The 21745-nt window shown below is 40.2% G+C and overlaps 1 protein-coding gene and 1 pseudogene across 5 annotated transcripts in view; both read left to right on the top strand.

The window, feature by feature from the left end:
• The window catches only part of LOC113107325 (embryonic polyadenylate-binding protein-like), a 28814-nt gene extending 11544 nt beyond the window's left edge, over nucleotides 1–17270 (top strand). Inside the window, exons 13-16 of one of the 5 annotated variants that reach the window (XM_026269745.1) lie at nucleotides 14273–14375; nucleotides 14962–15092; nucleotides 15177–15250; nucleotides 17040–17270. In XM_026269745.1, the coding sequence (XP_026125530.1) occupies nucleotides 14273–14375; nucleotides 14962–15092; nucleotides 15177–15236 (294 nt within the window). In that variant the 3' untranslated portion in view covers nucleotides 15237–15250; nucleotides 17040–17270. Of the gene's footprint in view, nucleotides 1–3729; nucleotides 5146–5196; nucleotides 5814–14272; nucleotides 14376–14961; nucleotides 15093–15176; nucleotides 15255–17039 lie in introns of those variants that run through there. The other 4 variants (XM_026269747.1, XR_003292634.1, XR_003292635.1 and 1 more) reach the window with 4 other exon arrangements.
• On the top strand, nucleotides 4197–4266 carry LOC113108013 (uncharacterized; annotated as a pseudogene).
• Nucleotides 17271–21745: the final 4475 nt, after the last annotated feature.

The following is a 21745-nucleotide window of genomic DNA, read 5'->3' as shown; positions in this document are numbered from 1 at the left end:
TCTAGCTGCTGCATTTTGGACTACCTGTAGCTTGTTTATTGACGTAGCAGGACAGCCACCTAGAAGTGCATTACAATAGTCCAGTCTAGAGGTCATGAATGCATGAACTAGCTTTTCTGCATCAGAAACAGACAACATGTTTCGTACCTTGGCAATGTTTCTAAGATGGAAGAATGCAGTTTTTGTAACATTGGAAATATGATTTTCAAAAGACAAATTGCTGTCTAATATAACACCCAGCTCATCAAATTAGAACACTTCATTAGACCTCTAAAACGAACCCATTTTTAGTGAATTGTTGGCCTTCTGGAAAGCAATTTGAGTTGAATTACTGAAAATAACTTTAACCATGACATCCTAATTTATTCATATGCACCTGTAGGATGTATCCTCAATAAGGTGCATACAGAATCCGGGTGACGTATTATGACGGTGATGCATGAAGTCACGTTAGAAAGAACGCAAACAGTCCAGCGAACCGCAAGCACCTCCCTCAAACTCCGGCTTCTGATTGCTCAAATGCATGAAACCACAAATAAGATGTAATAATTGCAACAAGCTGACAGGATAGGTACATTAAAAATTAGATCAAAACTCGCTATTTATCCACTTATGCAGTAAAACACTGAAACAAGATCGAATCAACGCATTTATTGATGAGCAAAGGCATAACTTATGCTCGAGAGACACCTAGTGGCAGACAACGACACAACTCTGATTTAACATCCTTTAGTTGTCGAGAAACACATGGCTTATACTTGAGACCCTCTAGAGGTGAACTGAGACATTACAGCTTAAACTATAACGGTCAAATACTGAAGTTTTGCACTGCTTCTAGGAACCTCAAACCGTAGATTTGTGGATATTTTTTCTGCCTCTTTGTAATGTCCTAAAGCGGGTGAGGGACAGGGTTTCTGCAGGATTAAGCTCAACTTTAAGACCTGCACAAGTAAAATTAATACGAGTGTGAGATAGGAGTCGTGTAGGGCAATGTTCATAGTACCATTTAATTCAAAATTAATTCAGTATCAACAATTTATCTTTGCAATGCAGAGGAAACAGAAGCTGCATTAGAAGTGGCATTTAAAATGTATTTATACACAGTTTAATGCAGCTTCAAGGGACAATGGAATACTTAAACCAGCTGTTACAAATGCATAAATGTTTTGATATTTTAAACATAAAACATTGAAAACTAATATTTTAAATTTAAATGTTAAATTAAAACTACCAGCAGATGGCAATAAGTCACTGTTAAGCGAGTCACTGCATTAACTGAATCATTTAAAAGGTGATTTTGAGGAACAAAACAGCATCCAGTCACTCCATGTCAGTGTTTGAGATGACTTTTGTTGAAGAAAGAGTAAAAACAGCCAATATAGTGTCTTAAACGCAATTTTCTTAATATTAATGTTGTGTTATTTATATATATATATATATATATATATATATATATATATATATGTATGTATGTGTGTATATATATATATATATATATATGTGTGTGTGTATGTTTCAGTAATATTTACATAAGTTATAAAAAAAATAGCATTACTGTAATTTGTGTAAAAAAAAAAATTACACTTTTTAATAAATGGTTGCGTGTGGGGTAAAAAGGGTAAAAATGCTTTGCAAGTCAAAGCGGGATGGGTGGTCACCCTGATCCATGTACCATCTCTTGAACCCCCTGCAATTCCCTCAGGAACCACCAGGGGTTCAGGAACCACACTTTTGGCAACCCTGATGCACTCTGCATGATGTTTTGTTTGCTCTTCATTATATGCTAGATAATCAAATCTTACATTGGTCTACAATAAAATTATAATTGTTGTTTTTACAGAGAATGTTGGGGGGGAATATTATTATTATTTTTATTTATTTTTTTGCATTGTGAACTCTGTATACAAAAGTACTTTTGAAAACGCAAATTTTCTGCCAGCAGGTGGAGCGTTTGGTAGAAACAAAACTATTTCCCTGGACTTTGAATGTGCAGCACTTGTTAAATGGCTCAATAGCGCCACCTGTTAAATTTCAATTGAGTGCGCCTCGAGCTACGTTTCACGTACATGCATGAAAATCGGTACACGTGTAGCACAGTTACTTGCAAAAAAAGATTGTTGGTACAAAATCCAAAACCCAACAGGAAGTTAGTTATTTTGAACTTCCTGGTACGATTTTCTGTGCAGTATTTGCCATTTCCATGCCTCGTACTTTGACGAACTACTCCTACAGTTTTAATCAGATTACCTTTAAATTTGGTGAGGGTTATCATATGACCTTTTGTGACAGATTGTGAAAGTTGAGTTTTCGTCAAGGGGTGTGTCCCTGGCGGCCTGACAAAGTTTGTTTCGCTGTGAAACAGGAAGTTGCTATAACTCAGGCAAGCAATGTCTGATTTGCCCCAAACTTCACACGTGTGATGGGTGTTCTGTCCTGAACAAACACCCATGACCAAATTCAGGTATAGTCATAGCGCCACCTGCTGGTACTGGGAAGTGACATGGTAAACCCTGTTTTGGGCACCTTGCAAAATAATAAAAAGCATCAACAACTGATAAATAGGCTGGCAAAGTTCTAGAAGCATGTTTAAACATGCTAGCAGCAACACTTAGCTAAGTGTTAAAGCATGCTATTAATGCAGTGAAGCAGAACATTACTGTAACTTGAGCGTACAATGTCCGATTTGCCTCAGACTTCACAAGTTTGATTAGAGTCCTGGCCTGAAAATATCTACATGCTCATTTTGTTATAGCGCCACCTACTGGCAACAGGAAGTGCCATGTTTTACACTTATGCACGATTAACAACACCGTAAAATATGCCATTGTGTGCTTATCATGCTAGAAATATTCTCAAAATATTCTGCTAGTAACATTTATGTGCTTAAGGATGTTATTAACACTATGAAACCGGAAGTTGTTCTAACTCATTCATACAATGACCAGTCTTCCCCAAACTTCACCCATTTTATGAGTCCTGGCCTGAACACCTCTAAAGGGCCAATATTCAATTATAGCGCCACCTGCTGGCGACAGGAAATTACATTTTACACTAACTTAAACATGCAATGTCTGATCTGCTCGAGACTTTGCATGTTTGGTAAGAGTCCTGCCCTGAAGACATTTACATGCTGATATTGTTATAATCATAGTGCCACCTATTGGCAGAAGGAAATGTGGCACAAATATTTACCATTTTATAAGCATATGGCACAATGTTTGCAGTTCTTCTATGGCCACCGGGAGGTGGTGAGCCTGAGTGCAAGGGCCCTTTCATCGCTGCTTGCAGCTTAAATTTATTTATTGGAATAATTTCCTTTTGAAGTTTAATCCTCACATTATGCCATATAGCAAATCTTGTCTTTCCGTCTCCAAATGTAAGTCCTCTTGATATCATAAGACTTTTTTTGTACAATTTTACTTTAAGGCATTAAATTTGATACAACTAACTTTGAGACTTAATACTTCCCCTGGAGGGAAGCAGATGTAGTGTGGAGGAGGATTGTGTGGAGCTGTGAAACAAACTGTGACAAATGCTAACATGTTAGCTCACTTTTCTTTTTGACAACCGTCTTTTGTTTCACTGTAGTTATGTGTAGATTTCATAACATTTAAAAGTAGTTTCACTTTAAAGATTCAGTTAAAGATCTTGCTAATGTACATGTAGACCCCGGAATTTTTTTTTTCATTGTTCTGTAACTTGTGGCTATAAAACATTTTGTTTTTGCAGAGGAGGAGATTTCTCTTGTGGCAGATGGAGGCACTGTAGCCTCTAAATTTACAAAAGAATTTAAATCTAAAACAAAGGTCTGTGGGTGCTTCGGTTTACACTTTGGTTCACAATGGTCTTTCACGAGTCACTAGACTGACGTTGGGGGATGGGAACTGCAGTGCTGGGGCAGGAGAACAGATCACATGACCTGAATGCGTCAACACTGAGAGCCAATCCTGTTGTCGAGAGGGGCCCCTTATCTCGCAGGCTTGCCTGTTTCTTGGCAGAAAAACATAAACGACACAAAATATGTAGCTTAAATTGTCAGAAATGAATGTGGATAGTGACATATATATGTTGCAACACATCAAATGTGCTTGTATTGTCCTGGTAAATGACAAAATCATGGTTTAACCACTCACCATCTTCGAGAAAACTTTACCGGAGACACTGCTATACATACCAGACGTCTAGGCTACCTGTTTGTGCTTGCTTCGGCAGCACATATACTAAAATTGGAACGATACAGAGAAGATTAGCATGGCCCCTGCGCAAAAGATCCTGGCCAATCTTCTCTGTTGGGCCCCCTGTGGCTACCTGGGCACCTGTGGCCCGCCCATTTACCTGGGTATAATTGTTGTGGCCCCACAGTTTGAATTATTGACAGCTTGCACCTAAGCACTATCTGAGATGGCAAAACAACAGAGATGGCCTCCTGTTCTTTCAGAAAGAGAGCAGGTACGGCGGAAGAAATTCCGCCAGAGGCTTTCAGAGGACCTAGACAACACCGCTTTTCGGGTCCAGAGGGCAGATGCTGAAAAAGAAAAAAAAAGAGCAATGAAATTTCGCAAACCTCATTGGCCTCCAGTGATTTCTTCGGAGGAAAGTGAAAAGAGGAGACTGTTCCGGGAAAGACTGGAGAGAAAGGCTTCCCTCCAAGCCACACCATCCACTAGACAGTCTAAGAAAGGTCTGCGGAGAGATTCTTCTCTGCAAGCCACACCATCCACTAGACAGTCTAAGAAAGGTCTGCGGAGAGAGTCTTCCCTCCAAGTCACACCATCCACAAGACAGTCTAAGAAAGGTCTGCGGAGAGATTCTTCTCTGCAAGCCACACCATCCACTAGACAGTCTAAGAAAGGTCTGCGGAGAGAGTCTTCCCTCCAAGTCACACCATCCACAAGACAGTCTAAGAAAGGTCTGCGGAGAGAGTCTTCTCTGCAAGCCAACCCATTCACCAGTCCGCAGTGGCCTCCAGTGATTTCTTCGGAGGAAAGTGACAGGAGGAGACGGTTCCGGAGAAGATTGGAGAGAAGGTCTTCTCTCCAAGCCACCCCATCCACCAGTCAGCAGTGGCCTCCAGTGCTAAAAAACGTCAGAGTATCAGGTGAGATCTTTAGACTATGAAAGCATGTAAAATAATAAATTCACGTAAGAAGCAACAAATGTCTAATGTAATAATCTATGTATTTTTGCCTTAAACAGTTCCGACATGCGCATCACTGGCTGTGCTCCCTCCTCCATCGGCTGTATCTGCTGCAGCCCTTAAGAGGGTACCAAGGGCCACAGCCTGGAGACGGAAAAAGAGGGCCGAAGAGGACAAAAAGGCCCTAAAGCAACAAAAAGGCATTCCACGGAGAGCAGATCCAAAAGGATATCCTTGTAGACTGTGTGGACAGCCAAAGAGACTGGAGTTTGGACACAGTTTCTTTAGGGGGAAAAGTTTCTGTGCCACTGCAGCTGGAAGGACTGTATCGCAATGGCTTTCTGATCAGAGGAGGATTGCAGCTGCAGACAACTATGACAACGTGCCTCGGACAACTGCTTGGAGGAAGAAAAAGAAAGAGGAAGAAATTGCACAGGGCCTGCCTCAGAAAAGGCCAAAGAAATGCAAACCGCTGACTTGCTCTCTGTGTCAGCAGCCCAAAACCAAGGACTATGGTCACTCACGCTACGGTGGCAAATCGTTTTGTAGCAGTTACGAGGGCAAGACTGTGGAACTTTGGCTGGCAGAGCAGCGGTCTCTTGCTCCCCCGTAAATAATTGCCACTGATTTTTTTTTTACATTTTAATGTTAATTTTAGTGCAGTGTTTGTTTGTTTAGTTTATTTTTTTGTAATTTGTATTTAGTATTTAATTTACATTTATATTCTTTTTATATATTTCTTTAAACTATTTTTACTTGTTATACTGTTTATTAAAATTTTCTTTTTATATTTGTATTATGTTTACCTTACCATATATTTCATAATTTGTATTTTTTTTCTATTATCTTTAATTTTGTTGTACTGTTTCCACTGTTAATTCCTGTGTTTTAAAATTTGCATTTAGCATTTGTTTTTCTAGTGTGAACTATTTAATAAAATCTTTTATCTTTCATTTTGTTGTACGGTTTCTGCTATTATTTTTCAGTTTTATTTATATATTTGTTTAGTAATTTGTTCACAATTATATATTTTATAATTTTTATATTTTGTTTCTAGTGTGAACTATTTAATAAATACACAAAGAACAGACTGAGTGTGTACTGATATTAAATTAAACTTTAGTTTATACCTTTTATAATAAAGTTTATTTTAAAAAAAGTGTATATAATTTATTTAGAAAACCGGAACATTGGAATGCTAATGAATAATTAAAAAAGCTACACAAATAAAATAAATGGTCAAGACAATAACCGCCATGACGGCAAATAAATGATCTAAAATAAAATCATTTGGAAATATAAACATTGTATTAATGAAGGTAGATAAACATTCTAAAATAAAGAACCATCATTTAAGACAATTAACATGGCCTTATGCAGATAAACCTGAATAAGCTTTTGATCTATTGATGTAAACTTTAAGAGGGCAAATACATGCTCTCAAACTAAAGAAGTCATTAAATGTTCTAAAATAAAGAATAAATATTGTAATGACAGTTTGCATGAACTCTGTGATGGCAAACAAATGTCCTCAAATAAAGAACAGACATAAAGTTAATTATTAAGTAATAATTATTTAGGACACTTTATATGTCCTTTATGTAGGCAGATAAAACTTTTGAAATAAAGAACAATCATTTTGGTCAGTGTACACAATCTTTATTAAATACAAACAAATGGTAATAGAATAATATAAAATTCTTTTATGTGCAATATTTACAAATAAAACTATTTACAAAGATGGATTTCCCTCATTCTTTTTTTCTTGCAGCCACTGTCCTAATGTCTTTCCCTCTGCTGTGGCACAGAAGTAAAAATTGCCCACCCTGGTGTGCCCAAACTCTTTTTTTCTGGGCTGCCCACATTGAGTGCACACATATGGTTTTCGTGCAGGTTGCTGGGGACGGGGCAGCCCTTGCTCTTGAGCAAAAACCTCTGCTGCTTTCCTCTTCCTCCACAGAGTTGTTCTGCTCATTGATGCTCCTGGAGAAGAGAGGGCAGCAGCAGCCGGTGGAGCAGAGAGGGATGCTGCGGGAGGAGCAGAGAGGGATGCTGCGGGTGGAGCAGAGAGGGATGCTGCGGGTGGAGCAGAGAGGGATGCTGCGGGAGGAGCAGAGAGGGATGCTGCGGGTGGAGCAGAGAGGGATGCTGCGGGAGGAGCAGAGTGAGACGCTGGCCTTTGAGCAGAGAGCGCGGGTGCTGATGCAGGGGGAGGAGGTCGCTGCCCACGTCGTGTGGCCTGACCTGACAGATCAGGGTTTGCGACGTAGGGGAAAGATTTCAGTGACGACCCAGGTGCAGAGGGCATTGACGTCATCTGCCTGGCTAGAGGAAGCTGGGTGTGAGACACCATGCTGATCTGAGGCAAGGGAACACTCAGAGCCAGCACATCTGCCTCCAGCTTCTTCCTGTAGTTGTTGTACCTTTTTGAGATAACACAATTAATAGGATGATCATAATCTGAGAATTGTAAAATTACTTTTAACAATAAAATATAAAATATCAATAAAACTACTTACCAGACAGAAAGCGTCCGCTGATTGACCTCAAACAACTGAATCCTCGTCCGTCCCCTCAGTGCTGGGCAGTTCCCCACCAGTCTCCGAATGGCCTGGTAGTCGTGTAGAATGGCAGCCCAGCGGTTCATTGAAACACCCCACTTCACCTTCCCCGCTGGATGAATGGAGCAGAGCTCCAGACATACTGCCTCTACAATCCGACTTATATTAGGCCACTGCGCAGGACCCGAGCCCTGCCCCAGCACACACCTGTAAAATAAATTAGGGGATTATAAAGCATAAAAAGCATAGTCATTTATATTTTTACAGCTCAAAAGTGTGCAAATGTTTAACTAACCGCTTCAGGCTCTCTTTTCCATGGCAGGTGGAGGTTTTGGAGTGGGTCGCCTTGAACCTGCCTTGTAAAAGTCTGTCCTTATGTCTCGGCGGATAGGAAACACCCTGTCTGTCACTGTCCGGCAGTCTGTCCCACAGCCGAACAATGTCAGCGGCTTCCCTGTCCGAGACGCAAGGCTTTTCTCTCAGCTCAACAAGGTATCTGGCCAGGTCCACCACCCTGTCGAATCCAGGAGTCCCATCTGGTCCTCTGCACACCTGACAAGAACAAAGAAGTTCAGTTAGTTTGGATGAAAAAGTCCTCCAAGTGATGGCATGACAAAGGATTCTTGTATGCATACATACATCTTCCTGGGGCTCTGGTGGCAAGTCCTGGGAGGACTGAGAGGGTGACTCTGAATCCCGAGACAACAATATAGCTTCCTTGGTCGAGACTAAAGAAAGAGGGGAGACGGTGTGGTCCTGCTCCTCTGTCTCATCCCCAAATCCCTCATCCTCTATGTCTCCCAAGTCCGCTGGGATTCCGTCTGGGACATCTGGGTCCCGCCCAAAGTTCTCCCTGAACTCCCAGGACTGCTGCGAGCACAGATACTCCACCCCAATGAGCTCACCTGACAAAACAAAATTAAACAGAAAACAAAGTCTTAAAAAAGAAGTGCATTACAAGAGATGATACCAAAAAAAAAAAAAAAAACATGGCCTTATAGACACATACCTGTGTACTCTCCTGGCTTGGAGTAGTCTTGCACAAGACTACAGCCAAGAAGACGCTGGCTGAGCTCATTGAGGCTGTGCTGGAGTGAGCCACTGTAACAGCGCAGCGACAAGGGAGCATGTGTGACAGCAGCAGCGGCCCGGTCCTCGTTCCACCGCTCAAAACCCTCAAGCAGATAAGCCTGGAAATTTTCCAGGTTAGCGCTTGTCCCTGATTTAAAAAAAGAGGAAACATTAAGACTTATTTAAATTTAAATTTACAAATAACATAGACTTTCACAAAAACACACCTCAAGGTGGATGTGTGTAATCTTACCGGGTATGAAGCGGTTGAGGTGGTTGTGGAAGGACTCCAGGGAAGTGGACCCCCGAGCACAGCGGTACACAGGAAGTGTGAGCCCTCCCTTTTTAACACTTCCTGTCTGTGTATACAGCTGCACTCCAGGAGGGTCCTGGATGCAGGAAAGATGGCGCCTTTGAGTGTCCCAGATGACGTCCATCCTCTCCTGGTCCACCAAGGGGATGCCCATGGTTTCCCTGGCGTCCCTGAAGGCCTCCAGCATCAGGCCGATCAGCTGCTCTGTCTCCTCCAGGCCACGTGTGCAGCGACGACAGTGCTGCGCCAGCTGTTTGGAGGTGAGCCTGCCGGTCAACTGCTCCTCAGTGAGGCCTCTGATGCCCTGCTTTTGCTCCAGCTCCCTCCTTTTCGCCTCCCTCAGCAGGGCCACATCTCCCTCATCCCACACGAAAATGCAGGCAGAGAGCTTTGCCATGAACAGACCGTAGAGCGGGTGGCTGTCAGTGTGCAGACCTGCAGCGAAGCGCCGCATGAAGTGCCACACATCCAGACGAACCACCAGATCACTCCAGCCGCTGAACATGGCAGCTGCTCTGGATGTTCCCACTGAAGAGCAGCAGTCTCTGTCCACATACAGGAGCGTGGGGGGAGCGACTCCAGCCGCCTGGTACCTTCTCACCAGGCCCGTGGTCATGGGCAGCAGTCCCTGACCCTCATGTGAGGTGAGCACAGACATGAGGACCTGTCCGTGCTCGTTGCCCACATTGGTGACCCAGGCTGCGGTCCCAGCTCCAGCTCCTGCCAGTTTTTTGGCCACCTGTTATTGGAAAACAAAACAGTTCAATGAGCTCCAAACATATACAAAGAATCAAATCTATTTAAGATAATCTGTGATTAATATGATACCTTTTTTGTGGAGTCCATTTTCAGGATGGACCCAAACACAGAGGTGACCCTGGCTTTTAGCTCACTATACCGGGACCGGACATCCTCTGCGTGGACAGAGAGGAGCCACTGGGCAGTGGGTACAGGTGGCATTGGAGGTGGAGGTGTGATAGGCCGTGTGCTGGTGCTCTGAAACCGGTCACACACAGACAGGTATTGCAGGGTCCTCTCCATCCAGTCCTCACTATGCTCTTCACATAGTTTGTGATATAGCATTGTGGCGCTGTTGCCGAGAGTGCGTTCCCTCATCAACTTTGCCACATGCATATCACAAGAGAACCTGTTGCAATAAACAGACAAACCAAGGCAAAGTGTTTTGAAGTTAATCTAAAGTGTTTTTCTTTTTCAAGAGCAAAGATGTGATGTTTTCCACACACAATAAAACAGGGGGGGGGGGTCGTTAACTCCTGAAAAGGTTAACGGTGAAAGTGTCTCAAGGTGTTAAATACTATTGTTCTGAGACGGACACCTTTGAAAGTTAAAGCTTAGTTCAATGAAAGGTCTTTCTGACACCTTCGAAAGTTAAAGCTTAGTTCAATGAAGGGTCTTTCTGACACCTTCGAACGTTAAAGCTTAGTTCAATGAAGAGTCTTTCTGACACCTTTGAAATTAAAGTTTAGTTCAATTAAGGTTTGTTCACACATTTCTGAACCGAACCTAGACTGGCAAACACAGTGTCTTGTGAAAAAACTTCAAAAGAAAGATAAGGCTTGTTTTCTGTACCAATGTAATTCATTTTTAAAAGTAAATATTATTTTAAAAGTAAATTAAGTTGCATGATTACCCTTACAGCCTAGTTAATGGTGTAACACTGTAGTAGTTAACTGCAACTGCCTATGTATTTTGTCCTACAAAAAGTTAAATTTTTTCATGACTCACCGGTAAGTGAGGATAGCTGGGAACATCCTGCGGTGAGCCGGATCCAGCTGGTCCAGGATTTCGTAGGACCAAGCGGCCAGTTTTTTATGGCAGCGCTGACACTCGAGGTATTCAGTCGCCAGAAAATACCAGCCGTGTAAATTCAGCACCCGCCTCACTGTCTTGTAGAGCCCACAAGCAGTCAGTCGCTGACCGGACCGTCTACAGTCTGGTGAGCTGCAGAGCAGCTTGTAGGACCACATCCTGTAGGGCATCCACAAACACAGCGGGCAGGTGAAGAACACGTCCGGCGATGCTGGAGGCTGATGATACAGCAGACGTGGCTGGGGAGGGTACCACCACATCTGCAGGTTGTCTGTCAGCACTGCCCTTCCACCCTGGTTTCGGAAGAGGGAGCGGCCGATCCACTCGTGTTGTTCCTTTGGAAGGGAGTGCTTCCAGGCCTCAGGGAGAACAACCTATACACACACACAAAGAAATAATAATAACAAATAAGTAATTTAATAATTAAATATTTATATATAATATTATATATAATAAGAATATAATATATGTATTTGTTATATAATAACAAATAAGTAATTTAATAATAATATACTTATACTATATACTAATAAATACTGTACCTCAGAAGCTGCTGACACCAGCCTTTGAGCGGCTCTTTGCTCCAAACGAGGTGAGTGGATCGGCATTGAGGTTGGTGGTGGTTGATGCACTGTGAAGAAGTAATTTTAAATTTTCTAATGAGTAATAATGACTTAATTATTTTCCGTTTATAGGCATTTATGGTTACATAATACTATATGACACAAAAGAAAACAAAACACTCACCCTGTGTCTCCACCTCCATGGCTGAAGCCAGAAGATCTGCATCTGTTGGCTCTGAGTGCAGAAAATGTACAATGTTATTTATAATTACCTCAGAACATGCATATAATTATGCCAGGTATAATCTAAAAACTCACCGTGTACTGTAGCTGGCTGGGAAAGGGAGCTTTGGGTGGGAGGAGGAGAAGCCAGATGTGAAGTGTGCGGTACAGGCTGGGATGCAGAAGATGCAGAGGATGCAAAGGGTTTTCTCCCTTTAGCCCTACTTTTCTTCTGTTCCCTCTGCAAGATGTACTTCTTCAGGGCATCCATCTTGCTGCCTGCACTGGTTTTGCTGCCTTTTATGAAATCCACATAGCTGCAACAATATAATATACATGGATGATTAGAGTAAAATACATACAAAAGAGCAATACAATTAGCAAGCAAAAGCATATATTACCTTTTCCTCTCCCTGTCCTTGGCCTCATAGAGCTCCTTGAAGGTGTGCCTGTTGTAGATCCCAAAGCCCACCAGACAGTCACCCTCACAGCCAGATATTGTTCCCTCTCTCTGCCTGCGCACTTTGATGGCTTCTGCAACCTTCTCAAATGTGCAGGCATATTTGAGAAAAACATCTTTATTAGCCATGAGGGCACCTCTGTCCAATCTGCCAGCCTCGCGCTCCCGCTGATGTCCAGACAGGACCATGAGGGAGTAACCAAGGTCATTCTCCAGCATCCACTTGAAGGTTTTCCCTCTGTATTGACCAAACTGGATGGCACTTTGACTTTGCAGCAGCAGGTCATCAAAGGGACACCCTCCACCCTGGATAACCCTGACCTTGGCCTCCTCCAGCACAGCCTCAGGGTCCTTTGGTACAAAGGGCACCCCTTTAGCCACCTCTGAAAGGTGGATTTTCTCCAGAGGGGCTGCCTTTTTAGACGGCCTCAGCACCAGCTCTCCAGCCTCAAAACGAAGGTTGGGCTTGCTTTCCATTCTGCAACGGTAAAGAAATGCACCTGATGTTATAAAAAACAATGCACTGAAAACCTGATACACAAAATAAGTATTTATGTATTCATTATTAAGGGTAACTCATGGCATACACACACAAACAAACAAATAAAAAAATTAACTTGTGAAAAGGGTACATTATAAAGGGTTTAGTATTTTTTAAATAATGTTTGTATTGTTTAGACGAATTTCGTTTTCATCTCATAGTTGTTGATTATTAAAACTGACATAATGTGAATAAAGGGACAAAAGAACGTCTCAGAAAAACTCTGCATGCATTATACATATTTAAAATGGCAATATATATATATATATATGTCGATGAAAATCATGAATGAAAATATACTCTTTATACCGAAATCTATTTTTTGCGGGTTAAACGTCATTATATCTTTATGAAAGACTCCACAGTTTTTCTCACGCATAATTTGAAAAAGAAAGGAAGAAAACTGTACATTTATTGGGTGTTGATGAGAATCATGAATGAAACTGTATTTTTTTATAATGAAATATATGCTTAATGTCATCACAACTTTACGAACGACTCAGTTTTACCCTGTTTTTTTTTTTTTTAACCTCCCGCCTTTTTGCATGCATTGCACATGGATAAAATGCATGTTGAACGCCGTTTTTTTTTTTTTTTTTTTTACGATAGATAAAAAGTGAGAAAGAGTAAAATATATTTACTCACCTGATCAGCAAAACTGCAGGGTAGCGATAATGCAGAATCTGTGCAGGATAAATTGCGGAAGTGCGTTTTTAAAAAAACGTTTGTGTTTTGAAGTGTTTTTTCAGTTAAAACTGGCGAAATCGAAGGAGATAAACAGGAAAAATTGATTGTTTAAGGGGCTTCTGACAATTGTAAATCGCCGGCGCAAAGCCTTCGGCCAATGGGAGCAACGAGCGCCTCTGAAACAATTCGCGAGAGCCAATGGGGCGAGGGGCTAGCGGGCGTGAAACAAATCGTCCGGCGGCCAATCCGAGCGCGGGGCCTGAAACAATTCCTCGGCCGGCCAATGGGGCGAGGGAAGCGGAGGCGGGACATGGTGAAACAATTCCTCCGGCGGGCCAATCCGAGCGAGGGGGCGGGTGAAACAAATCGCAACACATCCCCGAAGATTGGTTTCAGCTTAGCGCAAGGATGACACGCAAATTCGTGAAGCGTTCCTCATTTTTGAATGATTTTTAATCGTTAAACGTAATTAAGATTAAGGTGGATTATAAAAAAGTATTTCTGGCGTACGTAGAAAGTGCCTAAAACATGCACATATATCAAACTTTGTGAAATGACAGTTCGGAGGCATTTTATTTGCCTTTAAAAAAAAAAAAAGTTAGGAGGTGGCAGAGAATCCTCTGCATAACAGTTATAACACAGTTATAACACAGGATCCCCAGATTACCTCAAAACAACCCCCCACAAACAATGTGAACTTTGCCAGCTGTCTCTGTAAATACAAAAATACTGTAAATTGACAACAGGAAAGCAAATTTCAAATGTAGGACAACCACATAGAGTAAAAATCCAGTGTTAGGCCACTGCAGTGTAATTAGACATTAAGGAGCATTAAATGGAGAAATGTAACTAACAGTCTTTTACTGTTTTTGTTTTGTTTTTCTTAGGTAGTACCAACTGCAGAGCCGGCGGTTCATGTGAGAGGCCAGGAGCCCCTTACTGCCTCAATACTGGCGGTTGCACCCTTGAAAGAGCAGAAACAACTCCTGGGTATGAGACGTGCACACACAATCACTTAAAGGTTTAAAGCAAAATGCCACAGTTTTTCCTTATTCCACTGTGTTCTTCCCGCAACTTAGACGAGTTGATATGTACCTCTCCTGTCTCAGTAAATGCACTCAATCACTGTAGCGTGCGGTGCCACTATGCTGGCGTTTAGCTCAGCGCCATTCTTTCTTTAGGATCCAAACAGGGGTTAATTTAGAAGCTACCAAAGACTTCCATGTTTTCCCTATTTAAAGACTGTTACATGAGTAGTTACATAAGTATGGTTGCACACAATAATCTGTGGCGATTTTCTTAAGTGGATAAAAATGGTGACTAATATATGGCGGAAGAGCACTTTGCAGCAATTCGACCTCGGCACAGTAATATAATCATTCCTGGAAACTCCCGTCTCCCTCTAACTTCCGTCAATACAACCAACGTGAGGTGTTTTCAGGAGTGATGATATTCCGTCGAAACTTAAGTATCTTTTTAGAGTACAGTTGCAGATAGCTATGGGTGTGGAATATAGCTCATAAGCTGTCATATCATAATATGAGGAAAACGACCAAACTGTTTGCATGCCATACAGGCGAGCGGCTGTATCCACTTATCCAGGCCTTGCATCCTACTCTTGCTGGAAAGATCACAGGCATGTTGCTGGAGATCGACAACTCTGAACTACTGCACATGCTCGAGGCTCCAGAATCCCTGCACTCCAAGGTTCACCTGCTCAAAACATTTACTCTACATTTAGTCTCAAAGATCAGATTTTGTTTGATCATTGCACTTTTCTGTACGGTGTAGGTTGAAGAGGCAGTAGCTGTGCTTCAGGCTCATCAAGCCAAGGAACTGTCAGCAAAATGAGGGAGCTTTGCAAGGCAGGTAATCTATGTGCATTTGTCTGTCGTGATATTTGGTCTTAATTAGTGATCGACCGATATTGATTTTTTATAACCGATACGATACCGATTATTTGCATGTTTATGTACCCGATAACCGATATGCAGAACCGATATTTATTTACTGTTATACTTCTGTTTCTGACAATTATTACAACACAAATGAGCTGAACAAACCATTTTATTAATAACTATCACTCCCTCCTTGCATACAAAATAAAATAAAACTTTATATTTATACACAAATAAATAGAGGGGTCTGAGTCCAAAAAATTAAAGTGCACTGTTACTAAGTGTCTTTGTTTTAAAATAAAAGCTTTGATGAGGTAAAAAAATAAAAACAGGTAAAAAAATAAAGCACAAAAATGATTATAACATATTAACTCCCAGTTAAGCAGAACTAGGTTTTAGTGTAGAAAACAGAGTCTTTCAGCATTCTGCCCTGTAAGCCTGCTTCCTTTGTTTTCATAAATGGCTCCCACTTCACTGAAGGCTCGTTCACTGGGCACCGAAGACAGTGGGGGGCAAAGGAACTTTCTTGACAGACGAGCAAGAATGGGGAACCTTTTCTCATTTTGTTTCCACCATTCAAGTGGCTTGCCCATCCTCCTATCAATCACTGATTCCAACTAGTGTTTAATAATTATGTTTTGTCGGCCTAGATCATGAAATGCTTTCTGACAAAGTGCTGTAACTTATCTATGCATTTACACAAAACTATAAATTGGGCTACTCGATCGCGTGTGGAGATTATAAATAATTTCCACAGAGCTGCATTTATTTATATTTGGATTAACTAAATAATGGTTATGTAGTAAATCAAATGATTCTATAATTTAGGGGGTTAAACGAGATAATCTTGTCAAAAATTTCATGCAGTGGCTGTGCTTGAGGCTTCCTGATTATCAACCCAGTCAGGTGCTGAGCAATATGAACGAACTTTTTTTCCCGAGACTATATAAAGTTAAACAGCTTTTTTCAGTTGGCATTTTATGATCTTAATTTAATCTAACGTTAAATCATGAGATGCCAACTGACCAAGTGCTGTTTGACTATAACTTCAATCAACCGCGATCGCGCATGGAGATAATAAATAAATAATTTCCACAAAGCGGTATATTTATGTGTATTAGCGAAATAATTATGTAGTAAATGATAATATAATCTAGGGTGTTTAAACAAGATAATCTTGTAAAAAGTTTCATTCAGTGGCCATGCTTAAGCCTCCAGATCATCCGTCAGTTGCTAAGCAAAATGAACGAACTTTCTCTTGGCTAATGGTGAGCATATACAACAGATAGAGAATTAAATTCAGCCCTTTTATTTTCAACATGCACTCATTCATGTCTGTTTTATTTAATTCATGTTAAGATACGTCTTTATTGGGGCAGGACATGACGAATTACACTACGTGACTCAATGAGTTCGTCTCAGTTGTTTAGAAACAAGCTGCATAAATTAACTATATCAGGAATTTATGTCTCAGATCTCATTTGTGCATGTCTTTTATGTTAAATAAAGTTGATTGATTAAAGCAAACCAAGTAGAACATATACTTTACCTGTGCACTGAGTTGTTGTTGACTGATCTCCTCAGACGCCCGGGCTGCAATGGCAGAAATCTCAAAACGGCCACAAGATGGCGCCGTAAATCGGCGAATCCGATATTACAAAACCGATACCCGATTATGAAAAATATCGGTAAACGGATACATCGGTCGATCACTAGTCTTAATCATGCTAAGCCAATTAATTTTTCAATTTTACAGGCATGCACACTGAAGGTCTGTGAGTTGTTCCAGAGATCGGGGGAAAGAAAACAGCACTTCAGAGCTATTTAATGCATGGTTCGCACACTGCAAATGTCATTTTGATCTCCAGAGTGTTAAGTTTTGTTCTGATTTTGTTTATAAAAAAAAATAAAATAGAAAAATAGAAAAAAATAAAATGACAAAAGGCTAAAAAATATTTAATTTATGTGCAATAAAAATGATTCTGGCTTAATGGAAATGCAAAATAAGTTTCTGAGTGTGTTATTCGTATGACTGTTATTTTCAGGGACACATTTGCAGTAATATTACATAGATTTTTATTAAAATAAGCTTTGCGTTAATGAATGTGTGTAAAAGATTGGGCACCTTTGCAGAGGTAAGGTACAACCTGAAATGTATAATCTAACAAACACTGCTTGGAATTAATATAAAAACCTTTTGGGGTTTAATTAATGTTTGTGCTAATATAATATTTAAGAATGGTTTTGTGAATATGCTTTAATTTTAGTTTTATGCATAGAATGTATCCAATGAGTGTTGTGATCTGGTATTAACTTGATAACTCATAAGGTTACTAGTGCAGATATTTAAACATTTTTCCGGTAATCTTTTTATTAACATGAGAATTATATGTGAGAAGTTGTCTATTGAATTAGTGCATTTCCATTTTTGGCTGATCTGCTGTTAGTAAACTTTACTTGAAATATAAACATTACAGTTCTTAACTACAATAGTTTTTGTTGAGGAAAAAGTGTTTTTTTTTTATACAACTATTGCTTCTTATTGAAGTTTGAGTGTTTCAAGACACGCTATTGTTTAAAGGTAACCTATTTGCCCCTTTTTACTTCGTAATATAGGTGTCTAGTGTCCCCAGAAAGTCTCAGCTCAAAATTCCCCATGGATCATTTATTATATTTTGAAAATAACTATTTTGAGTGGAAGCAGAAACATGCTGTTTTCGTGCCTGTCTCTTTAAATTCAAATTAGATGTTGCTCTCGCCCCCTTTTTCAGGTTGGAGCCTCCATTACACCTCAGACCGGTTAAAGACATCTGTTTTGGTTCTGGTTATGTTTATCGCGCTGAAATAGTTTTAAACTATTAGTTTATATTAGCTTATATTAGTTTAAGCTTCTGATTTAAGGTTTTCTGAGAGCACACATCTGAAGCACATGGACCGAAAGCGGCTGTCACAGCACGTGAGTACTAAACGAAGTTCTCTTTCACACACAAGTTTGTCAAAAACACACGAGTTACAAAAGAGTCGTTATTTCTGTGTAGGTTTTAGATCTGTATGGCAGCAGCAATATACAGTAAATAAATCAATAGATCCTCTGCTCTGTTGTGTAGTCTGAGGCTGGGAATCTAAATACAGTTCTGTTCTCGTCCATGCAGCCAAAGACACAACACTTGGTATGTTTTGCTCAACCTTTCAACATGGCATTAGTGCTGGTACACCGTCGTCACTTGCAAAATCAAATTGATGGCACCTTGTATGGAAGTTTAAGATTAAAGGGCGGTAATAATATGAGATCCCTTTGCCATGTTACCACAGGAGCGATATCTGACTTTTCAGAGCTTGCAAAAAAAAAGGGCCTACCAAAACAAAATTACTGTTAACCAATTTCACGTTTCCTTGGTTGGTGGATGCATTCGGGACCTGATCATAACAATTAAAACCTGGCAAAGTCAGATTTTCATGAAATGTCACCTTCAATTATTTGCTGCACAAAATTTTTCCAGAAACTAGAATGGTTTTCTTAGCTGATAACAACATGGCCACCATAAACATCTGACTGATAAAATCTCAGAACTGAGACTGAACTCCCCAAGCCTGCTATATTTAAAGGTGGCTCTTTGCAAGTGAGTATCCAGAGTAACTTATTTAAATCAATAGCAATTGTAGTGTTTCACAATGTCCAGCCAATTGCTTAATTTAAGTTTAAATTAACCCTCTGTTTGTGTTCGGATTCCTGTCACAGTCGTGTTCACGATCATGTGACCGGCCTCCAAATAATTGCTTAAATCTCTTATTATGCTTTATTATAGTATCACCAAATATGGGATTCACTGTTTTTGTCAACTTGTTTTCTTTCATTTAGGACTTTGGTTTTGTGTTTCTATGTGCTTCTGATTAATCATGGGCCTCATTTATCTGAGACTGAGCACCTAATTTTTTGAGTGAAATAATTTTTATGAATTTTCACAATATGAGATTTAAAAAATTGTCAATTTGCATTATCACACTCTTGTGCTTTAATGTTTAATCAAGAATTTTTCTTGGAAATGCTTTTAAAATTGTGTGACTTATATGTTTTTTTTTCCTCATCATGATATATTTTTGTACTGAATGCGACTTATACTCAGGTGCGACTTATAGTCCGAAAAATACGGTAAACTAAACGGCTAGTGTTCAGGAACATGTTGATTATGCTCACATTTGTATGTGTGCTTATAAAAAAAAAAATAGAAACACAAAACCAAACTTGAAAAATGAAAGAAAACAATTGGATATAAAGATTGAATCCAGTTTCTGGTGACAATATAACACAATGAGATATCTACAAGTAATTGATTATAGGCCGGTTATCTTTGACTGGGAACACCACAAATGTGACTAGTTAAAGGGATCATATGATGCAATTTAAAAAATGTTCTTTCTCTTTGGAGTGTTACAAGCTCTTGGTTCATAAAGAAGATCTGTAAAGTTGCAAAGTCTCAGATCCAAAGAGATATTCTTTATAAAGGTATGTTTACCATGCCAACCTAAAATGCCTTGTTTAAACATGTCTCCACATCTCTACATCACGATGTGGGAAGAGTTGCATAACACCACCCAAATATTCACACAAAGAAAGAAGTCAAAAGAGGACACAGCTACAAATCAGTGGTTAAGTTGTAATTTCAACACTGTTTCACAACAGATCACAAATCTTCAGATGTGTGAGAGCATTTTATGGATGACGAGGACTGTTTCCAGGAAGAGTAGCCTAGAACACCAGCGTCTTTCTATAAAGTGGGGCAATTCCAACTTTGCAAGGACAGTCTGGCATCTCTGACTCGCAGTCTGTAAGTACGTTTTATATATTTACAGAATTTGTCACTGACATTTCAAATGCAATTGTAAAAGTAACAGTTGTTTGCCATTTCTCTGATCACAAATGCAGACATAGTTTTATGTATGAAACCACAAACATGTTAAGTGTTTAAATTATGGAATTAGATACAATTTCGATATTATTCTGATACCAAAAATTAAGACCAAAGTGATGCTTCTAATCAACAATGACATAACCTATACTTGAGAGACACCCAAGCATCTTTCACATAGAAATTCCCAAAAAAAACACGGCTAAGGTGTCCTGAGGCAGTGATTTTCCGGAATCTGTGTGTGCATTCACACCTTCACGCACATCCTGTAAAGGCACGTGACATGTGATTGCACATTTTTTTTATCACAAACATTAATCTGCCTTCACCCGGTAAAAAAAAAGTTGCATGATAACGTGTTTCATCACTACAACACACCCTTTAAGCCATTGGTTCTGGCTTTTGTTCACAGAGAGCTTGTTCTGGGACTGATCCCAGCAATGTTACTAGGTCCCCCTACCCGGAATCAATTCTGGGATATGGATATGCTTTTACACAGAAGGCACTCTGGCAATTTTCTGGGACCAATGTGCAGTGTAAAGGGGGCTCTAGTGGCAGGAGTACTGGAGTACAAGACTACTGTCCTGGAGTACCCCCTGCCCTGCGTATTTTGTATGTCTCCCTCAATTATCACACCTGATTCAACTCATTAGTGGTGACTGAAAGACTTGAAGTGGGTGGGTCAGATATAGGAAGACATACAAAACATGTAGTGCTGGGGGTACTTCATGGAGAGGTTTGAGAACCCCTGATATAGCTTATACTTTTGACCCTCTAGTGTTGAACTGAGGCATTACAGCTTAAACTTTAACAAAAACAAATGCAAACTGAAGTTTTGCACTGCTTCTAGGAACTTCAAACCATGTTTCTGTAGATTTGTGGAAGATCTTTTGTCTGCCTCTGTTTCTAATGGTCTAAAGAGAGTGAGGGAAGCAGATGTAAGTGTGGAGCTGGGGAAAATGAGCAGTGACAAAAGGCTAACATGTTAGCTCACTTTCCTTTTGACAAAACTGTATTCCACTGTAGTAATGTGTAGATTTCATAACATTAAAAGTAGTTTCACTTTAAGGATTCAGTGAAAGATCTTGCTAATGTACATTTAGACACTTGGTTTTTTTTGTGAATTGTTGTGTAACTTGTGGCTATAAAACATTTGTTTTTGCTGAGTAGGAGATTTCTCTTGTGGCAGATGGAGGCACTGTAGCCTCTAAATTTACAAAAGAATTTAAATCTAAAACAAAGGTCTGTGGGTGCTTCGGTTTACACTTTGGTTCACAATGGTCTTTCATGAGTCACTAGACTGACGTTGGGGGATGGGAACTGCAGTGCTGGGGCAGGAGAACAGATCACATGACCTGAATGCGTCAACACTGAGAGCCAATCCTGTTGTCGAGAGGGGCCCCTTATCTCGCAGGCTTGCCTGTTTCTTGGCAGAAAAACATAAACGACACACAAAATATGTAGCTTAAATTGTCAGAAATGAATGTGGATAGTGACATATATATGTTGCAACACATCAAATGTGCTTGTATTGTCCTGGTAAATGACAAAATCA

This window comes from Carassius auratus, chromosome 8, assembly GCF_003368295.1.
Source record: "Carassius auratus strain Wakin chromosome 8, ASM336829v1, whole genome shotgun sequence".
Lineage (NCBI taxonomy): Eukaryota > Metazoa > Chordata > Actinopteri > Cypriniformes > Cyprinidae > Carassius > Carassius auratus.
This window is presented reverse-complemented; position numbering and strand designations above follow the sequence as displayed.